We start from the raw sequence: 17,543 nt of genomic DNA, 5'->3' as shown, positions 1-17,543 counted from the left end.
TCCCAATGTCTGCAAAAGCAGCTAAAATGAATTAAAGAAATACTGTAATTCCTTCATCCTAAATTTAGTCATCTGAAAACTAGGTGTCAGTTCATCTAGTTTCCATTTACAGTCATTAGAGCGAAACAGACACTTCAGGGACTGAATACTCCAAACCACTTCAGATTTCTTGGATGGGAAGCTGGGTGTCTCCCTCTCTGCTGATTAGACAGAGAACCTATATGACTATCTTAGTTGAGATACTTAGATCTTGCCCCTTGGAGCCCTCGATCGGGGTTACCAAATGGTCATGGACCTCCAACAGGTGGAGTCACAGGTCAAATAGAAAAGTACTTGCACAAAAGAATATTTAAAATGAAAGTGGATCAGGGGCCTGAAAATGATAACTATAATCAATTTCTCTCAAAAAGCATCCGAGAATTGGTGCTACAGGCCCAATGCTTTGCTGCCACAAGAAACCAATCCTCAGTGGCCACGGACTTGTCCACTTCCGCCTTCCAAAACCCCCTCAGCAATCCCATCAAATTGATTGCAAGGAACAATTATCTACAGCTATGCAAGAGCAAATCACTGCACCGTCATGACTCCAAGCTGAATGAGAATAGCAATACCTCATTTCTGAGGTACATCTTTGTTCTCTAATATACTTGTTAACTTTTTTCAGAAGAGTTTTAACTCATGCTCTGTGTAGACAGTGTGGCTCTGAGTGCAGATGAACTTTACAACAGTGGCTGTAATACAGGTGATAATATTACTAATACCCATTTCTGTTGTGTATTGGCCTTGCACATCTCAATAGCTGCCTGTATCACTCAGTTAAATTGTTTTGCTTAATGTGATCCTACCTGGTGCAACATGAACAATCAGTGCTGTGTCAAGAGAGCGGAAGCTGCTGCAAGCCCCTGGGCTATTGCAGCTATTGCTGCAGCTGAAATTTGCTCTGATTGCTTCACTTCAAAATTTTTGGCTGGTTTTTGCTATTAATCTTGGAAAGCCTCCAAAATAAACCTGATAAAGCCCTGAACATCACAAAAGATGCATTCTTCCCCATACTTGTAAATCATCTTTGGCACACTTCCTGATTTTAGTAGTTATAGATTTCCCCCAAGCTCCCTGCATATTGCCCATAGATATAAGGCTTTGTATGATCTGTCTTCTAATTCAGAAAACTACAGCAAGCTATTGCATGAACCCCACACTAGACAGTAGAACAATTCAATACTAAAGCAGTGTTTAGGTCTCTGTATGGTTTTCTTGATGGATGTTACACTGCTGATCTATTTTTATGTATTATTTATACTGGGATAGTGCCTAGAGGCCCCAGTCAGGGACAGGACCTCATAGTGCTGCACATATTATGAAGGAGGATACAAGAACCTCTCCTCCTTGCGGCTTATAGTCTAAGTATATAATGAATGTCACCAGATGGATAAAACAGTCAGAGGGAGCAAAAAATGAGATAGTTGTTAATAACAGTAACAGGCAGCGCACAACGTCTACGTATCTATATATAGGCAATGTGGTGTTCCTGTCACTGTTGTCTGCTTTCTCTCTGTCCTCTGCATTGTGTCTCACAACTTGCAGTGACCTGTGGACAAGCACAGAGTCATCCTCTGTGTGTCTGAAGCACTGGGCACTTGGAAGTATCTTTCACTGCCCACACCAGGCATGTAGGTGAGATTCTGAGGATGTAAACCAGAGCAAAGAGGTAGGTACTTACAGAGGATGATGCAGAGCCCCTGAATTAGGGCATAAAGCAGATGATGTGAATTCGCAGCTTTGGAGTCACTCATGGGAAAGATTAGGACTTTGGGGTGTCAAGGAAGCCCAACAAGAAGCTGGACTCAGTGCAATTCACATAATCTCCACCTTTATTCCCTTACACATTGACAGTGCAGAATATAAGTGCCTTGGGCATCTGCATTCCTGCAGCATGAACAGCCAAGAGTCCTTACAGTGTCCAATAACACAGTACCTCGTTCAAGTCCAGGCTCTCTGGGGAACCAGAGATAGGTGCATCTCCCATCTAACTCACTGGCTAAGTCTCACTCAGGTTGAAGATGGGCTTTTAAGCTCATAGCCTTGTGACTCAAATACACCTCTTCAATTTGGGAGTTCTTATTTCATGTCCTGATCTGAGTCAGGATTGCTCCACACCCAGGTAAGATTCCCACCATGTTTAGATCCCCTGTGCGAACACTAAATCCTCCTCTAAGTTCTTAGGACAGTTCAGCTCTGATTTCCCAAAGCAATAGCTGTTGGGTCTGCAAGATAAAGAAAAAGCAATAAACGTGAACTCCTGCAAACACATTTTGCTCTTCTGAATTCAGCATATTTTAGACATTCCCAAGCATAAGTCTATTCCAGTATCATATGTAGCCACAGGCTTTCTGACCCCAGGTCCCTGTCCCTGAAGTGACTGATTGCTCACTCATCCCCGTCTCTTCATCAATAGATGAGCCAGAGGACAGAGGGATGAATAGCAAAGGGACTCTCTCCTTCTCTTCCCTGCAGAGCCAGTGAAGTAGGCAAGTGACAAGCAGTTGTGAGGGAAATAAGAGTCCAGCTGCGTGAAGATGAGCTCTGGCGAGGCTGGAGGTGGGAGCTACCAAAAAAGAGGGACAAAGCCTGAAAGCAGGCCTTTTCTTTGAAGAGTGCAAACCAAAAAGAGTAAACTAGTCATAAAGAGATGTTGCTGTCCTGCAGGGTATCGAATATAATAATACGAGTCCGGACTCTATCACTGAGTCACGCCTACAGCAGGATAAACTAATTAAGCTCATCCTTCTTTGAAATGCAAACTTGTGCAATTGCATGGGTTAGCAGGGACCTCAGATAGGTCATCTCACTCTTCCTCATGAGTCTGTATTGCTCAACCTTTCCTTAGATCCTCAGCATCCTACAGCTGCTTTGCACATGGATCTCCAGCATCTCTAATAGAAGCTTCCAGAATTTTTGTAGCTCTTCTCTGAATAAATTTCATTTCCCTACATAATTTTTTTTCTTTGAACTCACAGTGCCCATAATTGTATTTTCTCTGAGGATCAGTTATTTTCAAGGACATTCTTTGGTAGTACGTGCACCATAGTAGTTTTGGGATGTTGCTAGTCTGCACAAGGACTGCTTCATAGAAAGAGGAGAAGTGGGAGCTCTATCATGCAGTTAGTTTTTAATAAAAGACTTCGTTAATGTTTTATGAGAAATAACAGGAGAAACACACAAGTTCTTTGAGGTGGTTTCTGTAATTCTTTTAAAAGAGCATTTCAGCAAATACACTCATTAAAGACTTTTTTTTCCCTTAAAATCAAGCTAAGTTGATTTTATTTAATCCTTTTATTCTCAAGATAACATTCACCTTGCCGAATTTCAACCATCTAAAATTCAGGCATTGTCTTGGATCCCTCCAGAGAGGGTGCTGGGGTGAATTCATATCCCAACGCAGATACTGTCGCCGAATATGGTGCATTGCCCTTTGGAGTACCTCATCTCTACTGAAAACAGAGGAAGATTAGGTGACCACCTTACACTACAGACAAGTGAAATAAATCCCATCTTAATTAGTTTTTCTACTCAGTATACTTGCATGGCTTCCATTGTTACAACATCTGAACACCCATATTTTCCAAATCTATTATTCTCACACTCTTTTTATGACACAGGGTAGTTTTTACCCATTTACAGACATATATAGCTGAGGCAGGTAGAGGCCAAGATCCAGACCTGCAAAGGTATTTAGCAAGTTCATTGTCTAAATTAAGTGGTTTTCAGTCTCAGCTGACTAACACTCAATGATGTAGACAAAGAAGTGGCAGTTGGGTGCCTTTAGGAATTTGCTAGGATCTAAGCAGAAATGACTTGCCTAAGGACGTATGTCATGGAATTAACCCCAGGTCTCCTGAGCTGCTGGAATGTCCTTAACGTTAAGCAAATCCTCTGCTGGTTTTGGAATTAAACTTTTGAAGTATTTACAGTCATGTCTTCTTCTTTGTCAAACTCAAACAAGCTATGCATGCTCCAATCCTTTAATTTTTCCTCATAAATCAAACCTGACTCAAAGACTCCCTTCTCACGTTTATTGCTCTTCTCTAAGCTCTCCTTAGATGTTAACTTACCAGTAATAGCACAATGAGGCCAAAATGCCAGGCTGGGTTTTTACGTGTCACTGTGATACAAGTAAACACATGAACACCATCATAAAGTTGGATCTTTCACTAAAATCAGTGAAAATATTATATTCACTTCAATGAGCACAGAGTCCTACTCCGGTATGTAGCATCTGAGCAATTCCTATCACAGTACAGTGCACTGATATTGTCTGTTGCACTTATAGAAATAACTGACCAAGACCTTAAAACTGAAATACTTAGGGCTTGTCAACATGCGAGTCCACATACAGTAGGATGTGAATTAGCAGCATACTGACTGCTCTGCAATCCCATCACACATAAGTGTATATATGAAGGCTTTTAATTAGAAAGCAGCTTACTTCACTTTGAAAGCAGACTTAGGACATATACCCTGCGACTGATCCTGCAGAGAGTTAGTGTGAAGAAGACACCACACTGCACGCTGTTATTCTAGTTTAACAGCACGCTGACTTCCGCATGTAGACAAACCTTATCAGACCAGAGCAGGCTTCAGTATTGGGCGATACGTGTTTCTTAGAATAATCTTGGGGAGAACTGCTGAATGCTAAGCATGTCCTCTGAATTCCCTGAGACTTGCACCTGGGTCGCAATAAGGGTCAATTTATAAAATAGGCTCAATTCCTTTCATCTGTGTTGATAATTTTTTTGAAATTATCTCAGTATGGTGAAACAGAAGAGCAAGTTTCTGTAGGGAGAGAGAGGTGACAGTCTCACACTATTCAAACAAAGGGCAAGATAAAATACTGTTGCTGGTACTCCACAAGTGCAGTTTTCCCTTTCTAGGACAGCAGCCTTGATCTCTAACTAATCAAAACAATCCTATATCAACTTTGAATTATCATCAAAGCTTATCCATGTTTTGGTTTTAAAACCATAAGCACAAAGTATACACAGCTTGTGGAAAACATACAGGTGAAGTATTATGTATCATTCAAGAAACATGTTTAAATAATTGTAAAAGTTTTTTCAGACTTCAGATTATTAAAGGGACATTTGATCGACTCCTGTATTAAACAGACCACAGAAACCTTACACAGTTACCCTTATATTGGATCCAATAGCTTGTTTATGGACTAGCACTTATTGTCCAAATAGGATTCGGTTTCTTGGGACATCAAGAAAATGAGATTCTGCAACATCTTTTCCATTGAATTGCCTTGCTCATCTTCTGAAATTGAAAAAGATAAAACTCCTACACCAAAATGAGAAAGTTTTGCCCAATCACCCAGCTTCAGAACAAGGAAACATGTTTGTTCTGTGTCAGGGTTTCCAACCTACGTCTTGTGAACCACAGGAGGAACATGCTACTTCGAAATTTTACACAAACCAGAGAATCCCACGCACCACCATATCTCTGTAGGGAACGAAGAATAAGTACTTACAGCAAACACTGCCAAAAAACTCAAATGTCTATTTTGGGACTTTCTCCCAGCCTAACAGAAAAGCAGGAGGTGGAAATGATAGCATCACAAGAAAAGACATCCATGGGATTGAGGTCACATCTTCAACATCAGCATGTCCAAAAAGAGCTCTGAGCAATTGCTGCTGCCTCCACAGTGTCACTGGGTTTCTTTCTGAGTGGTGGCACACACAGGGTAAGCCTGGGAAGCTTTCTGTAACCCAACATATTTGTAGCTCAGACCAGATCCTGTCAGTGGAACCTAATAAAACTAGTTGGAAAAAAACTACTGATCTTCTAAGGGAAAGCACTGGAGACACTGAGTGAGGATGCTGAATCTATCTGAACATAACACCCACAGAATCTCGGTGGCTCTACAGAACAACCTTTGTTTCCACAGTACTAGTCATTAATTTCTCCATCCTCTACCAGCACCTTTTCAACTTTTCTAACCACTTGTGCTCACACTTCTTCTCCCATGTGGCTCAAAGCAGAATGAAGAGAGACAGCACAATTTAAAATGGGTCATGCCTTCCGAGCATCAAAATGCTATTTTGTTGAGAAGAGAATGAAAACAAATAGACAGTAGGGATATTACAGTGCCTACTGCAAGGTCTTGTGAGATTCCCCCAGGGTCATCACAACGGACCATGGTAATCTCTGCTGATGTTTGCACTAAAGATAATAATGGTACTTATATTCAAAGTCGCTGTGGCCCAGTTATCCTGGCCTCACATACAATTTCACTTATAAAGGTGAATGTATCACTTTATATAGACAAGATAAACTAGTAGTTTATCTTGGAGGTGTCAGATCCCACTTTCCGTTGTGTCATTTGAATTCCTGGATGGAAAACAAAACACAATGAATCCAAATACATTCCCAAATGCTCTTCTCACATCACTTTAGTGGCATTTACCTTGTTTGCACGGAAAGGAAGGAAGGAAAGGACAGAAAGGATGGAAAGTACCTTTTTTTTTTTTTAAATACTATTCATTAAGGCAGATTTTATTATCCTTAAAACTGGGTGATATCCTAGGATAAAAATAGAAATAAAGCCTGTCTTTACAAAGAAAATTACTATCTATACTTCAGTACTGACCAACTGCAGAACAGCTGTGCCTGTCGTATTGATGGTATAAATGCTATTCACAACGGCGTTTCTACCATTGCCTTGAAAACCTGACACAAGACCTGAAATCTGTCTGAGTTCTCTCCCTTTAACAGCTTAACACCCCACACGCAAGATTGCTGCTGAGCAGAGTACCCCTAGGGAGGGAAGTTTTTTCATCATGTCAGGACCATTTCTGGGAATTGACAGGATACAGGAGAACTGTGCCTGGCGTTTGTACTAAAGCACAAGAGAGAGTTAAACTGTAGGAAAGAGATGAAATTTCAGAGGGGAGAATTTGGAGGCAGAAGCAGCTTGTCCTGTGCCTTGAAGCCACCTGGAGAACTGCTGCAGCAAAGAGATGAGGATGGCAATTCTGGCTAGGACAGACTAAGTCCTTCTGCCACAGGACACGCTGGCAGCCGGCATGGACCCAGCACAATGGAAAAGCCAGGCATAAACGAAGCAGAATCGCACCTTGGGTGTTAAACTGAATATGACGATTTTATTCTGCCCTTTTTTTTTTTTTTTTTGCTTTGAAACCAGATGTTTTGGATTAAGAGAGACAAACTCCCTGCACTGTTTGCTGCACGTACCTCCTGCTTTTCTGTCAGGCTGTGAAAAGGTACAGAAATTGGCATTGGAGCTTTCAGCAGTGTTTTGTGCCTAAGTATTTATTCTTCATCCTTACACATCAATGTACAAAAGCAACAAATTGGGAAAAAAGAAACAACCCTTCCATCATTGTAAGAGCCAAAGCACAATAACTCGTCTATCACCAAGTAGCCAGGATTTGATTTTAAGCACTGTCAAGGAGATCAATGTCTGTGTTATGAGTTTCATAATGGTGCTCGTACTGCCATTTAGGAGGGCCATGAGCTGTAGCAAAGTCACAGGAAGCAAAGGACACAGGAGCTTCAGGCTCCTGAGGACAGCACAGTAATTAATCTGTACCTAAAAGTGTAAATCTCTTCAGAAAAAAACCAACCAACCAACCAAACAAAAAACCCAAGAAAACCAGATATATGAATTTTCAGAGGCATACCATAAGAATATCAGTCTACTATTTCCCCTCTCACATATATTTTATTTTGTGAGTTTAATCAATCTTCAGCCTAAGCAGTCTATAATGATTTTATCTAAAGGTAGAAAATCTTCCCGTGTGAAAACTCTCTTAATTGCACTGAAAGGTACACGGGTTGTCAGGGTGTTATATTGGGAAAGATATTTCTTTGCCATAGATTCATGTTCTACTTTTTTCAACTTGACGCAGCTTTATGAGATAATATATGTCTGCTTTTTGTAGATGTCACTAGAGGACTATAAACACCGAGCCATAACTCCAGAACAAATCTGTACACTGCAAATGGTATTACCCAGGACACTCATCTTAAAAAGATAGACAGCACAGAGCAGCAGAGGTAAATGCACCTTTTCTTCTAGAAAGAGGACCTAAAAGACCCCTAAGCCTGAACAATGCTGGTAACTCTCTTAGATGCATCAATTATCTCACTTTTTCCTCAGTTAGGTGGGACTGACATTCCAAAAATTACATCCAGTCAGCTTTTTCTTAAGGCCTTTAAAACTTCGAGTTCAATTTACAAAATAAGAAATTGAGTCTTAAAATAAACACCTTGGATTTCATCAGTTCTGACAACATTATATACTGTAGAAGGCATCAGATCAACAGACCACAATGATTCAGGCAGCAGTTATGTAAAGCATACTTGTCTATTAAAATTGTTTTAGCCAAAAGATTAGATTAATAACAGAGATTTATGATCTTAACTGCCTTTTCAGTCACCCAGGTTCAGCATTAGAGACCAGTATAAAAACTGTCTTCTGCTGTTACCAGGATTTGCATGTAGCCGAACCTGCTTAACAAGATGTCCCCCATGGCACCTGGGCCATTGGGTGCACATAGGACAAAGTCGTGATTATTCCAGTTCAGTGCCTCTGCTGTTCAAGAACAGGCATTGCTCTGCCCACCGTACTTGCAAAGCCAGGGTGGGCTCCAAGCGTGCCCAGTTCTCCCACAGACTGAAACCAGAAGAAGATCTACCTCTCCCAACACCTTTTATGGAGCAGCCCCAAGGTTAGCGCACTCCTTCAGGAACAGGTAGGACTGGACTCCTAATGAGTAATTCAATAGCGTAGTTCAGCATCAAATAGGAAATATCAGCACTGATACCCAAACATTAATTGGAGCAGGTCCAGTAAGAGAAATCTTATCCCTGAAAGATGATGCTCTAACCACGCCAAGCCACAGACCCTTTCTGTCGGGCCTTTGATAACACAGCACTCACAACAAAGTGGAACCGTGCTGGCTGAGAAAGCCATGCTCCCGAGCACCAGCAACGCTGAGACACGCGCTGGAAAGGCTGCACTTCCAGGTCACCTCAGGCAAGAGCAGGCACCTGAACCACTGAAATATATGCTAGAGATTTTTTTTCATTTATTTTAATTTTAATTTTATTATAAATTTTGACACAAGGAAAAGGCTGACCCTACACAGATACCTATCTGCTGGGAGAGCAGCCTTTCCTCATGACTTGTGGCTTTTGGGGATCCCACCACAATCACCCAGTCAGTGCACAAGAAGCAATAGCACTTGCTTAGTACTTCAGTTTCCAGCTTCTTTACAACTCTTCTCCCCAAATGCTTTCAGTGCATACCGCTAACTTTAAACTCTGCTTTCCTCTTTCAGCTTTTAGAGCTGCTCATTTCTTCTAAAGACATAGGACTGCCCTTAGCTATTACAAGTCGCTCCACTAATTTCAGTTATACGTCTCTAATTTACACCAACTGAAGACACAGCTTGTTATATCTTGATTTTTTTTTAACATAACAACTGTTATGTGCTACCATCATTCCCATGGACACTGTGCACTTCCTCGGTGCGGCAGTTTTATCTACAAGGTGTAGCAGACATTTGCCCCTCAGCTCCAGAGTGCATCACATTAATGGGATGTGTACAGTGGCTTGTGCTAAATTAAAACCCACCCATCTGAGGATGATTTTCCTGTCATTAAAATGATCATTATGAAACCCCTCACCCAGGACTACTTTTGAAGGATCCCATTTAGGAAGTATACTTTATTAACTTAAAACTGTGAAATGAAGACATGCAGATTTAAAGATCCATTGACAAAAACAACTCCTTACAAAAAAACAGTATTACATTTCGGCTTTAGGAAGGGGATAGATGTAATAGAGCTATCTGCTTTTATTAGCTCACCCTTTATGCTTGGATTTCTGTTCCTTTCAATTGACCTGTTTCTACAAATTAATGACTTATAATATTTTGCTCTTAGATAGCAAACTGGATGACACCAACTGTCTTCACTATTAACGTGCTGATATACATGAAGATCAGGTAAAAAGAGGTATGCCTGCTCCCTAGATGAAAAATACCTGAATTAGGTTTTCTCCTTGGTAAGTTTGTGTTTCTGCACAGTATTTCTAGCAGATTTTTTTTTCCTTCTTTTGAAGACGAAAGTTCTGCTCCAGTCGAAACACAAAGGCTTAGTCTCCGACTCAAAGTATTACATGGCTCAATGGATCCAAGAATTCCAGATTTGTTCATGTGGAGACTTTGTGCCTCTAGAAAATCCTCTAACTTCCTTATAATATACCTCCCCAGAATAAAGTGGATTCTTTGAAGCTGCATTGTTCATAAATTAATCTGCTAAACTAAACTAAGGAGATCACAGGAACCAAAAGTCAGGTTAATTCAATGTAATTAATTTATTGAGGCATTAGGCCAAATTTGCTATTTATCTTTCACAATAGGGGATCTCATAATGCCATTACAAACTCAACTTCGCCCTGATGCTTATACTATTCAACAACAGAAAAACAGGCTCAGACTTCTGTTTATTCTATGAAATAAAATTGTTTTTGTTACTTGTTTTCTTGAGGAACCCACATCTCTCAGTCTTCTGTGCTTGCTGACTCTTGCCCTACATTATGGGTGCAAGTGGGTTTTGGTTTTTTGTTTAATTGGATACATCACCAGTGCCAAACACAAGAGAACCTTCATTTCTGACTGAGACCTCCTGATGCTACTGCAATATAGCGAATAAATTAATAAGAACTTCTCTGAATGAGAAAAGGTCCACTGCTTGTAACTGATGACTATACAAACAGAAGTGATAAATCATGACTATCCTTATCTTATGCATGCTTCCTACTAAAAAAAAGATTTTAAGAAATATGGAAGACAGACACAAACAAATTTGTTCCTGTGTCTCCTCTGATTTCTATTAAGCAACAACGGATCTTCAGAGATGTAACATGTGACCACGCTGTTAGTAAGACATACTGTAGCAGCTTTGAAGATTTATTTATGTCCTTAATAAAGGTTTTCAGTCACCTGCTTAAAAAAGAAAATAAGTCATGAAATTAAGGCAATTATTAGTATTTTACATGCAGGTGGAACATGTCTTTCAGAAATCAGAGAATGGATATAGAAATGTTACATCTTGCAAAGGTACAGATTATGAAGAAAGTCAGAAAAATAGTGTGGAGAACCTTACAGTCAAGGCTGGTTCTTTCTGTAAATCTTCAAGAAAAGGAACTGCATTTGCAACAGTCTATCACTACTTGTCATTGCCCTTCATTTTATTTCCTTCCCTCAAAGTGTAGCTGTTTAGCTCTTTTGATATAAAAGGATGTTGTGAACAGTTTTCCTTTATTACGTTGTTCTAAAGCCTTTTAGTATAAGTCTTCATAAAACCTCACATATGTGCATTATAAAATTACAGGGAATAAGTTCCATATGAAAAATTCATCATATTTCTTCTTACTGTATTTTAGCAGAGATTCTGACATTAAGCATGAGAGCAACAGACATTGTTTTAATTCTTCATTGTGGAAGGAAAAAAAAATCAACTTTTTGCTTTTGGTTGAGAAAGAATTTTTTACATACTCCCTCTTTGCAGTCTCTCCCTTGCAAAACCAAAAAAGGATTTTAGACGGACAAAAAGTAACCACAATTATATGGAGTGTGTCATTGATAAATTCCAGGGGAATATAAGAAGCTAGGTAGGCACATACCATTAGATCTAGCTGTTCAAAATGTTAAAATTCTAGCCAAGATTAAGCCAGAGTATTTGGCCACATCAGCCCTCAGGACTGCACTTAACTTTTAAAAGACTTGATCTGACTCTAGATTTAGACTTCAGGAAAGTACCTCTTTCAAGAGAGCATTTTACACAGCAGTCTATCTTTAAACATGGGCTTAAGTCCCTTGAAGTCACTAAGTACAGATAGACTGAGAACAGGCGCAAGTCTTTCATTTCATGACAGCCTTAGTTTTGTATAATTTTCAGTTAATCCTAGGCTTTCTGTTTCCAGTGCATTTAGTCCTGAGTTGTGCTGACACAAGATGAGATCAGACTCAGGGCTGCAGTGCCTCCAGGATTTTTGGAAGGGGACATTCCAGGAAAATTGGTAACTTCTCTCCTCCCCATCCACTCGGAAAAAAATAAGTAAGAAAACAACAACAACAAAAACTCAGCATATCATTGGAGTATGCTCAGATGTTACAGAACTTTTTAGCCTCTCTTCTTCTGCATGACATCTGCTTCCTGCAAGTCTCCTGATTCACTGACCAACTAGATTGGAAACCATTTAATTATGGATATTTGTTCTGCTTTTAAACTGACCACATTAAAAGAAAAAGCTCACACAACTCTTCTTTCTGTTTATAATAATACAGGAAGAAAAATATGCAAAGATGTACAAAAAGGATCCATGTCACTGAAAGCTGAGTAATATATACAGTGTGAAATTCATACAGTGCTGAAGGTCCTCATGAGTTACAGGTCTCCATGTACATATAAGCTCTAGAGCATGAATTTGTCTTTAGCCGTATATATCCTGAGCCCTTTAGGATTTGTGCTGCAAATTAAGGTTGCAAATAAATGCCTTTAATGTACTGTGATTAGTCTGACCAGTGAAGCTGACTATTAGGTATACTGTTAGGTACCAGCAGAGCTCTGAACCTTAATCACATTTTCCAGTTACTTTGCAGGGAAGTGCAATGATTTAGTTAAGGCCGGTATAATGTTCTAGGCTTAAATACCATACCCATCACCCTGATAGTCAAACTGAGTCAACGATTCAACCCAGATGGGAATCCAGGTTCTTCTTGGCTTACTGTTATCTGTTCTGCCCATTAGGCTATATGACTTCCATAAATTATTTTGGAGTTCCTGTTAAAAGAAAATAAATCCACACAATGCTAAATGCTGCCTCTCAGCTGTAATGCAAACTGGAATTTTGGACCACAGCACTGCTCCTTGACTCATCCTGGATCCCCTCCATGTGATGTTGGATCCATCAAAGCTGGGGAGAGTGGAATAGAAGGGCTGCTTTTTTTTTTTCCCTTTTTTTTTTTTTAATCACCCACTGTCAGACAACACGTGGATGTTCACACAGCATGTCTCTAGGATGTGAAAAATAACAATACCAGAGAGGGGCCTTTCTGAATACACAAGGATAGAAAGGAGAAGATAAAAGGACTAAAGATTTACACAGGGATAACTTAAGCACTGACTCATTGCCATTGCTAGGTTTATAAAATACATAAAACCCAGACAGAAATGTTGGGGTGGGGGAGAGATTGTGTTAAGGAGTACAACAGAGGTGCAGCACTATAAAAAAGATAAAAATAGCACACCCACGGAGCAAAAATTTGCTTCATACGTAGTTTAAATACAGCTGCCACTCTTCACGTCTCACGGGCATGGCTTTACTATGAGCTTCTCTGTTGCTTGTTTGTAGTTGGAGAAAATCCAGAAAGCAAGGAAAACAAACACATCACACGTTTGCTGCGTCTATTTGATTTAACGACACTTAGCATGCACCTTAAGCATTTTCCACGGGTTAAAAAGACAATGGGCCAAATATAGCTATCCTGCAGTCTGCCTTGCCAGGAGAGTGCGGTGGGAAAGCCTGCTTAACCAGCATCGAAGGATTCCCTCATGTAGGAAACCTCAAAGAGTATAGAGGTGGCTCGGTGGCCAATTCCAGCACCGGGGGTTTTAGCCAAAGAAATGCCGGCATGTGCTGGGAATTCAGCTGATTCCCAGCTGATGAATCAGCCTCTCCGGAGCCACAGGCAACTGGTATGTCTACATTGCAACGGTGCACAGTGAAGAGACACCTGAGTTTACAACTTCTGTGTTTTTAAAGGCAAAAAGAAGAACGAGAGAAAAAGCACAACAGGGATTCAAAAAGAACCCAGAAATAAATCATTCTTTTGACCACCCTAGCTGACAGCATGCTCACAGAGTGACGCTGAATGATTATGGCCTTCTGCAGATTAAACTGTAAAGATCCTGACTGCGTGAGACATTTGCACCTCCACTTGTTCTGTGATAGAACATAGAAAGAGATGCTGAGTATATCCCTTCTGCTAGGACCAAAATAGGGACAGGTTTTGTTAGGAGTGTTTCATTCTTTGACTTCACTTTTTAATATCTTGGTGTTTACAGTGCTGATTTACTTAATTATCATTTAATCTCTGAGTAATACTGATGCAGTATCCTCCAACACTTCAAAAGGCTCTTTTCCAATGAACAACATTTATTTCCATTTAATATTCTAGCTTAATTAAACCCTTCTTTTTCCTAGGGCCTTGTTTCATTTAATTCCAATGCAAAATCCCAACAGAATTTCAAGGGTGCAGTATAATTTGCATAATGAACACAATGGTATCTACAGTGAAAACCTCACCTCTCAGGAAAAAAAACCCACTGAGAAGTAGAGTGAGATCAGAGTTATTATGAACAGTGTTTTGGAAGGTCGGCTGAAGGCACAACCTGCAGCTGGAGAGACGCAGGCAGAGGCTGGTACTTGAGAGCGGGGTCCAAAAGGGGTGTCGTTCTTCAAGGTAATCTGACAGCAGCTACCCACGAAACCAAAGCTGAGGACAGGAATACAACTCAAAATTATATCTTCCTGAGATTTAGTCACCTTACTCAGCACTAATGGCACTTCTCTTCCTGGGATTACTGTCCTGAAAGCATTTTACACCAGTTCTTGTAACTGCGGTCATTCTTATATTTTTGAGACGCGGCAGAGGATACTGGTGAAGCTGCTATTTCCATTTCTGGTTAAAGCGCTCCATGGGCAGAGCCCACATACTGGCTGTGGGAGACTTTGGCTCAAAATGCTTCTGCCTAGTTTGGAGCACGTCTTTCTGTGCTTCAGCACTGCACCTAATGGGGAGTCTGCTCTGTTCCCCGTACCCTGAGAATCCCTGTTGGATTGATCCAGTGGTAAGAAGAGGGAAAGTAAATTTAGTTCCTGGATCTTAGGCTAGTCTGGATGTCCAAGCCAAAATAAAGTTCAAATAAAAGTGAAGCCAAGCTGCTCAGCCTGATCAAGGCTGAAATGCTTCTATTTATGAAGCATCTGAGAGCAGGACTTGCCTTGGAAACTTTAAGAAAAAGAGGTGTGACACCTGCAGAATTTGGGTACCTCTGATAGTAGGATTACAATTATGGATTAAAATACCCTAATTCCTCTTTAGAAAGCTATTTAGACACCCAGGTTTCACAGATTTAGTAAAGACCTTGGCCCTTACATACCTTGCAGGAGATGTTGAGTAGTGCTTTTCTGGATCAGGCCCATATTAAGCTAAACAAACTAATTAAAAGGCAAAGATGAAAATCACATCAACTATACTAATGAGGGTTTGAAAAACAGTATTAAAATGTTGTGCCATATAGTATTAAACACCTCCTAATGGTAAACAGTGAAGTCTCTTCACTTGTTCTGTAGATTTGCAAGTAGTAAAAAAGAAAAAGCGACATGCTAAAATTCTTGCAAAAGTTCTTGCCCGCATCTTCATGGCCTCTGTCAGAGCCACAGATGCAGCGTTTAGCTGCTGCTTTCTCAGCAAAGTGCTCTCTGTTTATGGTCAGGCTGTTGCCTCATTGATCTCTATTGTTCTTGGACAAGTTTTCCCATTTCAAATCAAAGTGAGGCTTTTTTAAAGGAAACATAGGTGGCTGCTTTGTGCTTCTTCAGTACACAGTCACCAATTACCTAAGGCGCTCAGGAATGTCTCCTTTCTAGAAGCAACAACTTTCATTCTGTAATATTCACTGCAAAACAAGGAGCTTTACCACCCTCTGTGTAATTGCACAAAGCAAAGTAGAGGTTGTCAGTGTGAGAAGAGGAATAATCCCATTTCAGTGAGCACCCCAGGCCAACCAGGTGCTCTGCAGTTCCTAGTGATGGGCACGTTCAGCAGAGTCGTGCTCATGGCAGTGCTGGAGGACTATGTGGAAAGGGAGGAATTTTGCCACCGCTCCAGCACGCAACAGTTTTGCTGATGGACACGGGCTGATTATGGCCATGCTGCCCTTCCCATCGCCCTGAGACACCTAGGCGAAGCAGAAGCAGGCGCAGAGGTGCCGGGGCTGAGGGAACGAACCACCTCTCCCTCCGCCCGCACCGCTCCCACCTCCCCAGCCTTTAACCCCTGCTCCCCAAAACTGTCGCCTCCTCGCCCCTGACCCCCCAAGCCCACCTCTGCTGCGCTCCCAGGGCAGAGCCGAGGGATTTTCCGAAGCCAGCGCACCGAGCTCACCGCCTCGATGACAGCAGGGCAGGTGGCCCGGGGACCGCCGCCAGGTGCCGGGCGCCGGCACCCGCCCCGCGGCAGCGCCGGCGGCTGTCGGAGGAGAGGCGAGCGGAGGGTCCGGGACAAGCAGGGGGGACCCCGCGCACTTTTCCACACCCCCCCCTCCGCCCTTTCTCCGCGGCGGCGGAAAAGTGCTCCAGCGCGCAGCGGAGCGGCGTAAAGTCGCGGGGGCCCCGCGGGGGCTGGCCGGTACCTGCCGGGGAGCCGGAGCGGCGGCGAGGTGCGGGGTGAGGCCGGTGCGGGGCCGGGGCCGGTGGCCGGGTTTTGGGAGGCGTTGCGAGCGAGGCGGGCTCCTCCCCGGCGGCGGCGGCGGCGGCGGCAGCGGCGGCGGAGGGTCTCGCTCCTTCTGCGCGGAGTGTCAGACTTTCCCCTGGCTTCCCTTCCTCCATCCCCGCCACCCCTTTCCACTCCCTCGCACGCACATGCACACCCCTCCAGCAAATGGGCTGCTTCGGGTGCGTGTGCGTGTGTGTGTGTGTGTGTGTGTGTGTGTGTGTCAGCCGGCTCAGACACACACCCACTGCTGCTCTGCCGGCGTAGGTCACAGCCCCGGCCACCAGGAAGCATTAACTCCGTGAAAAGTAGCGGAGCGCACACAGAGACAAGCGAGCACACGCACAGCTGTGGCGGCAACGCGCCCACCCTGCTGAGCCCGGGCACAGAGGGACCCTGCGCTCAGGGACTTTCCCCCGCACCGCAGACCTCTCCTGCGCTGCCGGAGTTCGCACAGGAGGGCATCCCAACCTAATATCGTGGTCACCCTGCACAGGTGCTTGTCCAGATTGTAAGGTCTAAAGCAACCTCAGGCCCACTCACGTTGTTCCCCTGACACGTTCCCACTGGGGCTGAACTGCAGGCCGCTGCCTGGTAGACTGAGAGTGGAAAAAAAAAAGCAAGCTCCCCACACTTACTGGTAAGGAGAAAGCAGCTGGGCAGTGGCCCGTAGCTAGGGGTTGGTGCACGTTTAAGAGTAGCCCACGTGCAAAATTGAAGCTGCCAGGGATACATCTGCCTTTGCATGTATTTGTTTTGCCCGTGGAATGTGCTACATCGGTGGTTCTCCAGCTTTCGCATGCTGCAGACCACTTCCTAAGACAGAGTTTCTCTTCTGGACCAACCCACTCCCACACCAAACCCTTCTCTCCAACATATTTCCTTCTGTGGCTGCCCGAGGAAGAGCCTTTCTGCCCACAGGCTGAGAGCCATTGAACACATGGCACAGAT

At 42.6% G+C, this 17,543-nt stretch overlaps 1 protein-coding gene across 2 annotated transcripts in view; it reads right to left on the bottom strand.

Annotated features, from left to right (window-relative positions):
- The window catches only part of SEMA3D (semaphorin 3D), a 151,433-nt gene extending 134,532 nt beyond the window's left edge, over positions 1 to 16,901 (bottom strand). Inside the window, exon 1 of one of the 2 annotated variants that reach the window (XM_075489611.1) lies at positions 16,513 to 16,901. In XM_075489611.1, coding sequence (XP_075345726.1) covers positions 16,513 to 16,886 — 374 coding nt within the window. In that variant the 5' untranslated portion in view covers positions 16,887 to 16,901. The other variant, XM_075489681.1, reaches the window with a different exon arrangement.
- Positions 16,902 to 17,543: the final 642 nt, after the last annotated feature.

This window comes from Mycteria americana, chromosome 1 (assembly GCF_035582795.1).
Source record: "Mycteria americana isolate JAX WOST 10 ecotype Jacksonville Zoo and Gardens chromosome 1, USCA_MyAme_1.0, whole genome shotgun sequence".
Taxonomy (NCBI): Eukaryota; Metazoa; Chordata; class Aves; order Ciconiiformes; family Ciconiidae; genus Mycteria; species Mycteria americana.
This window is presented reverse-complemented; position numbering and strand designations above follow the sequence as displayed.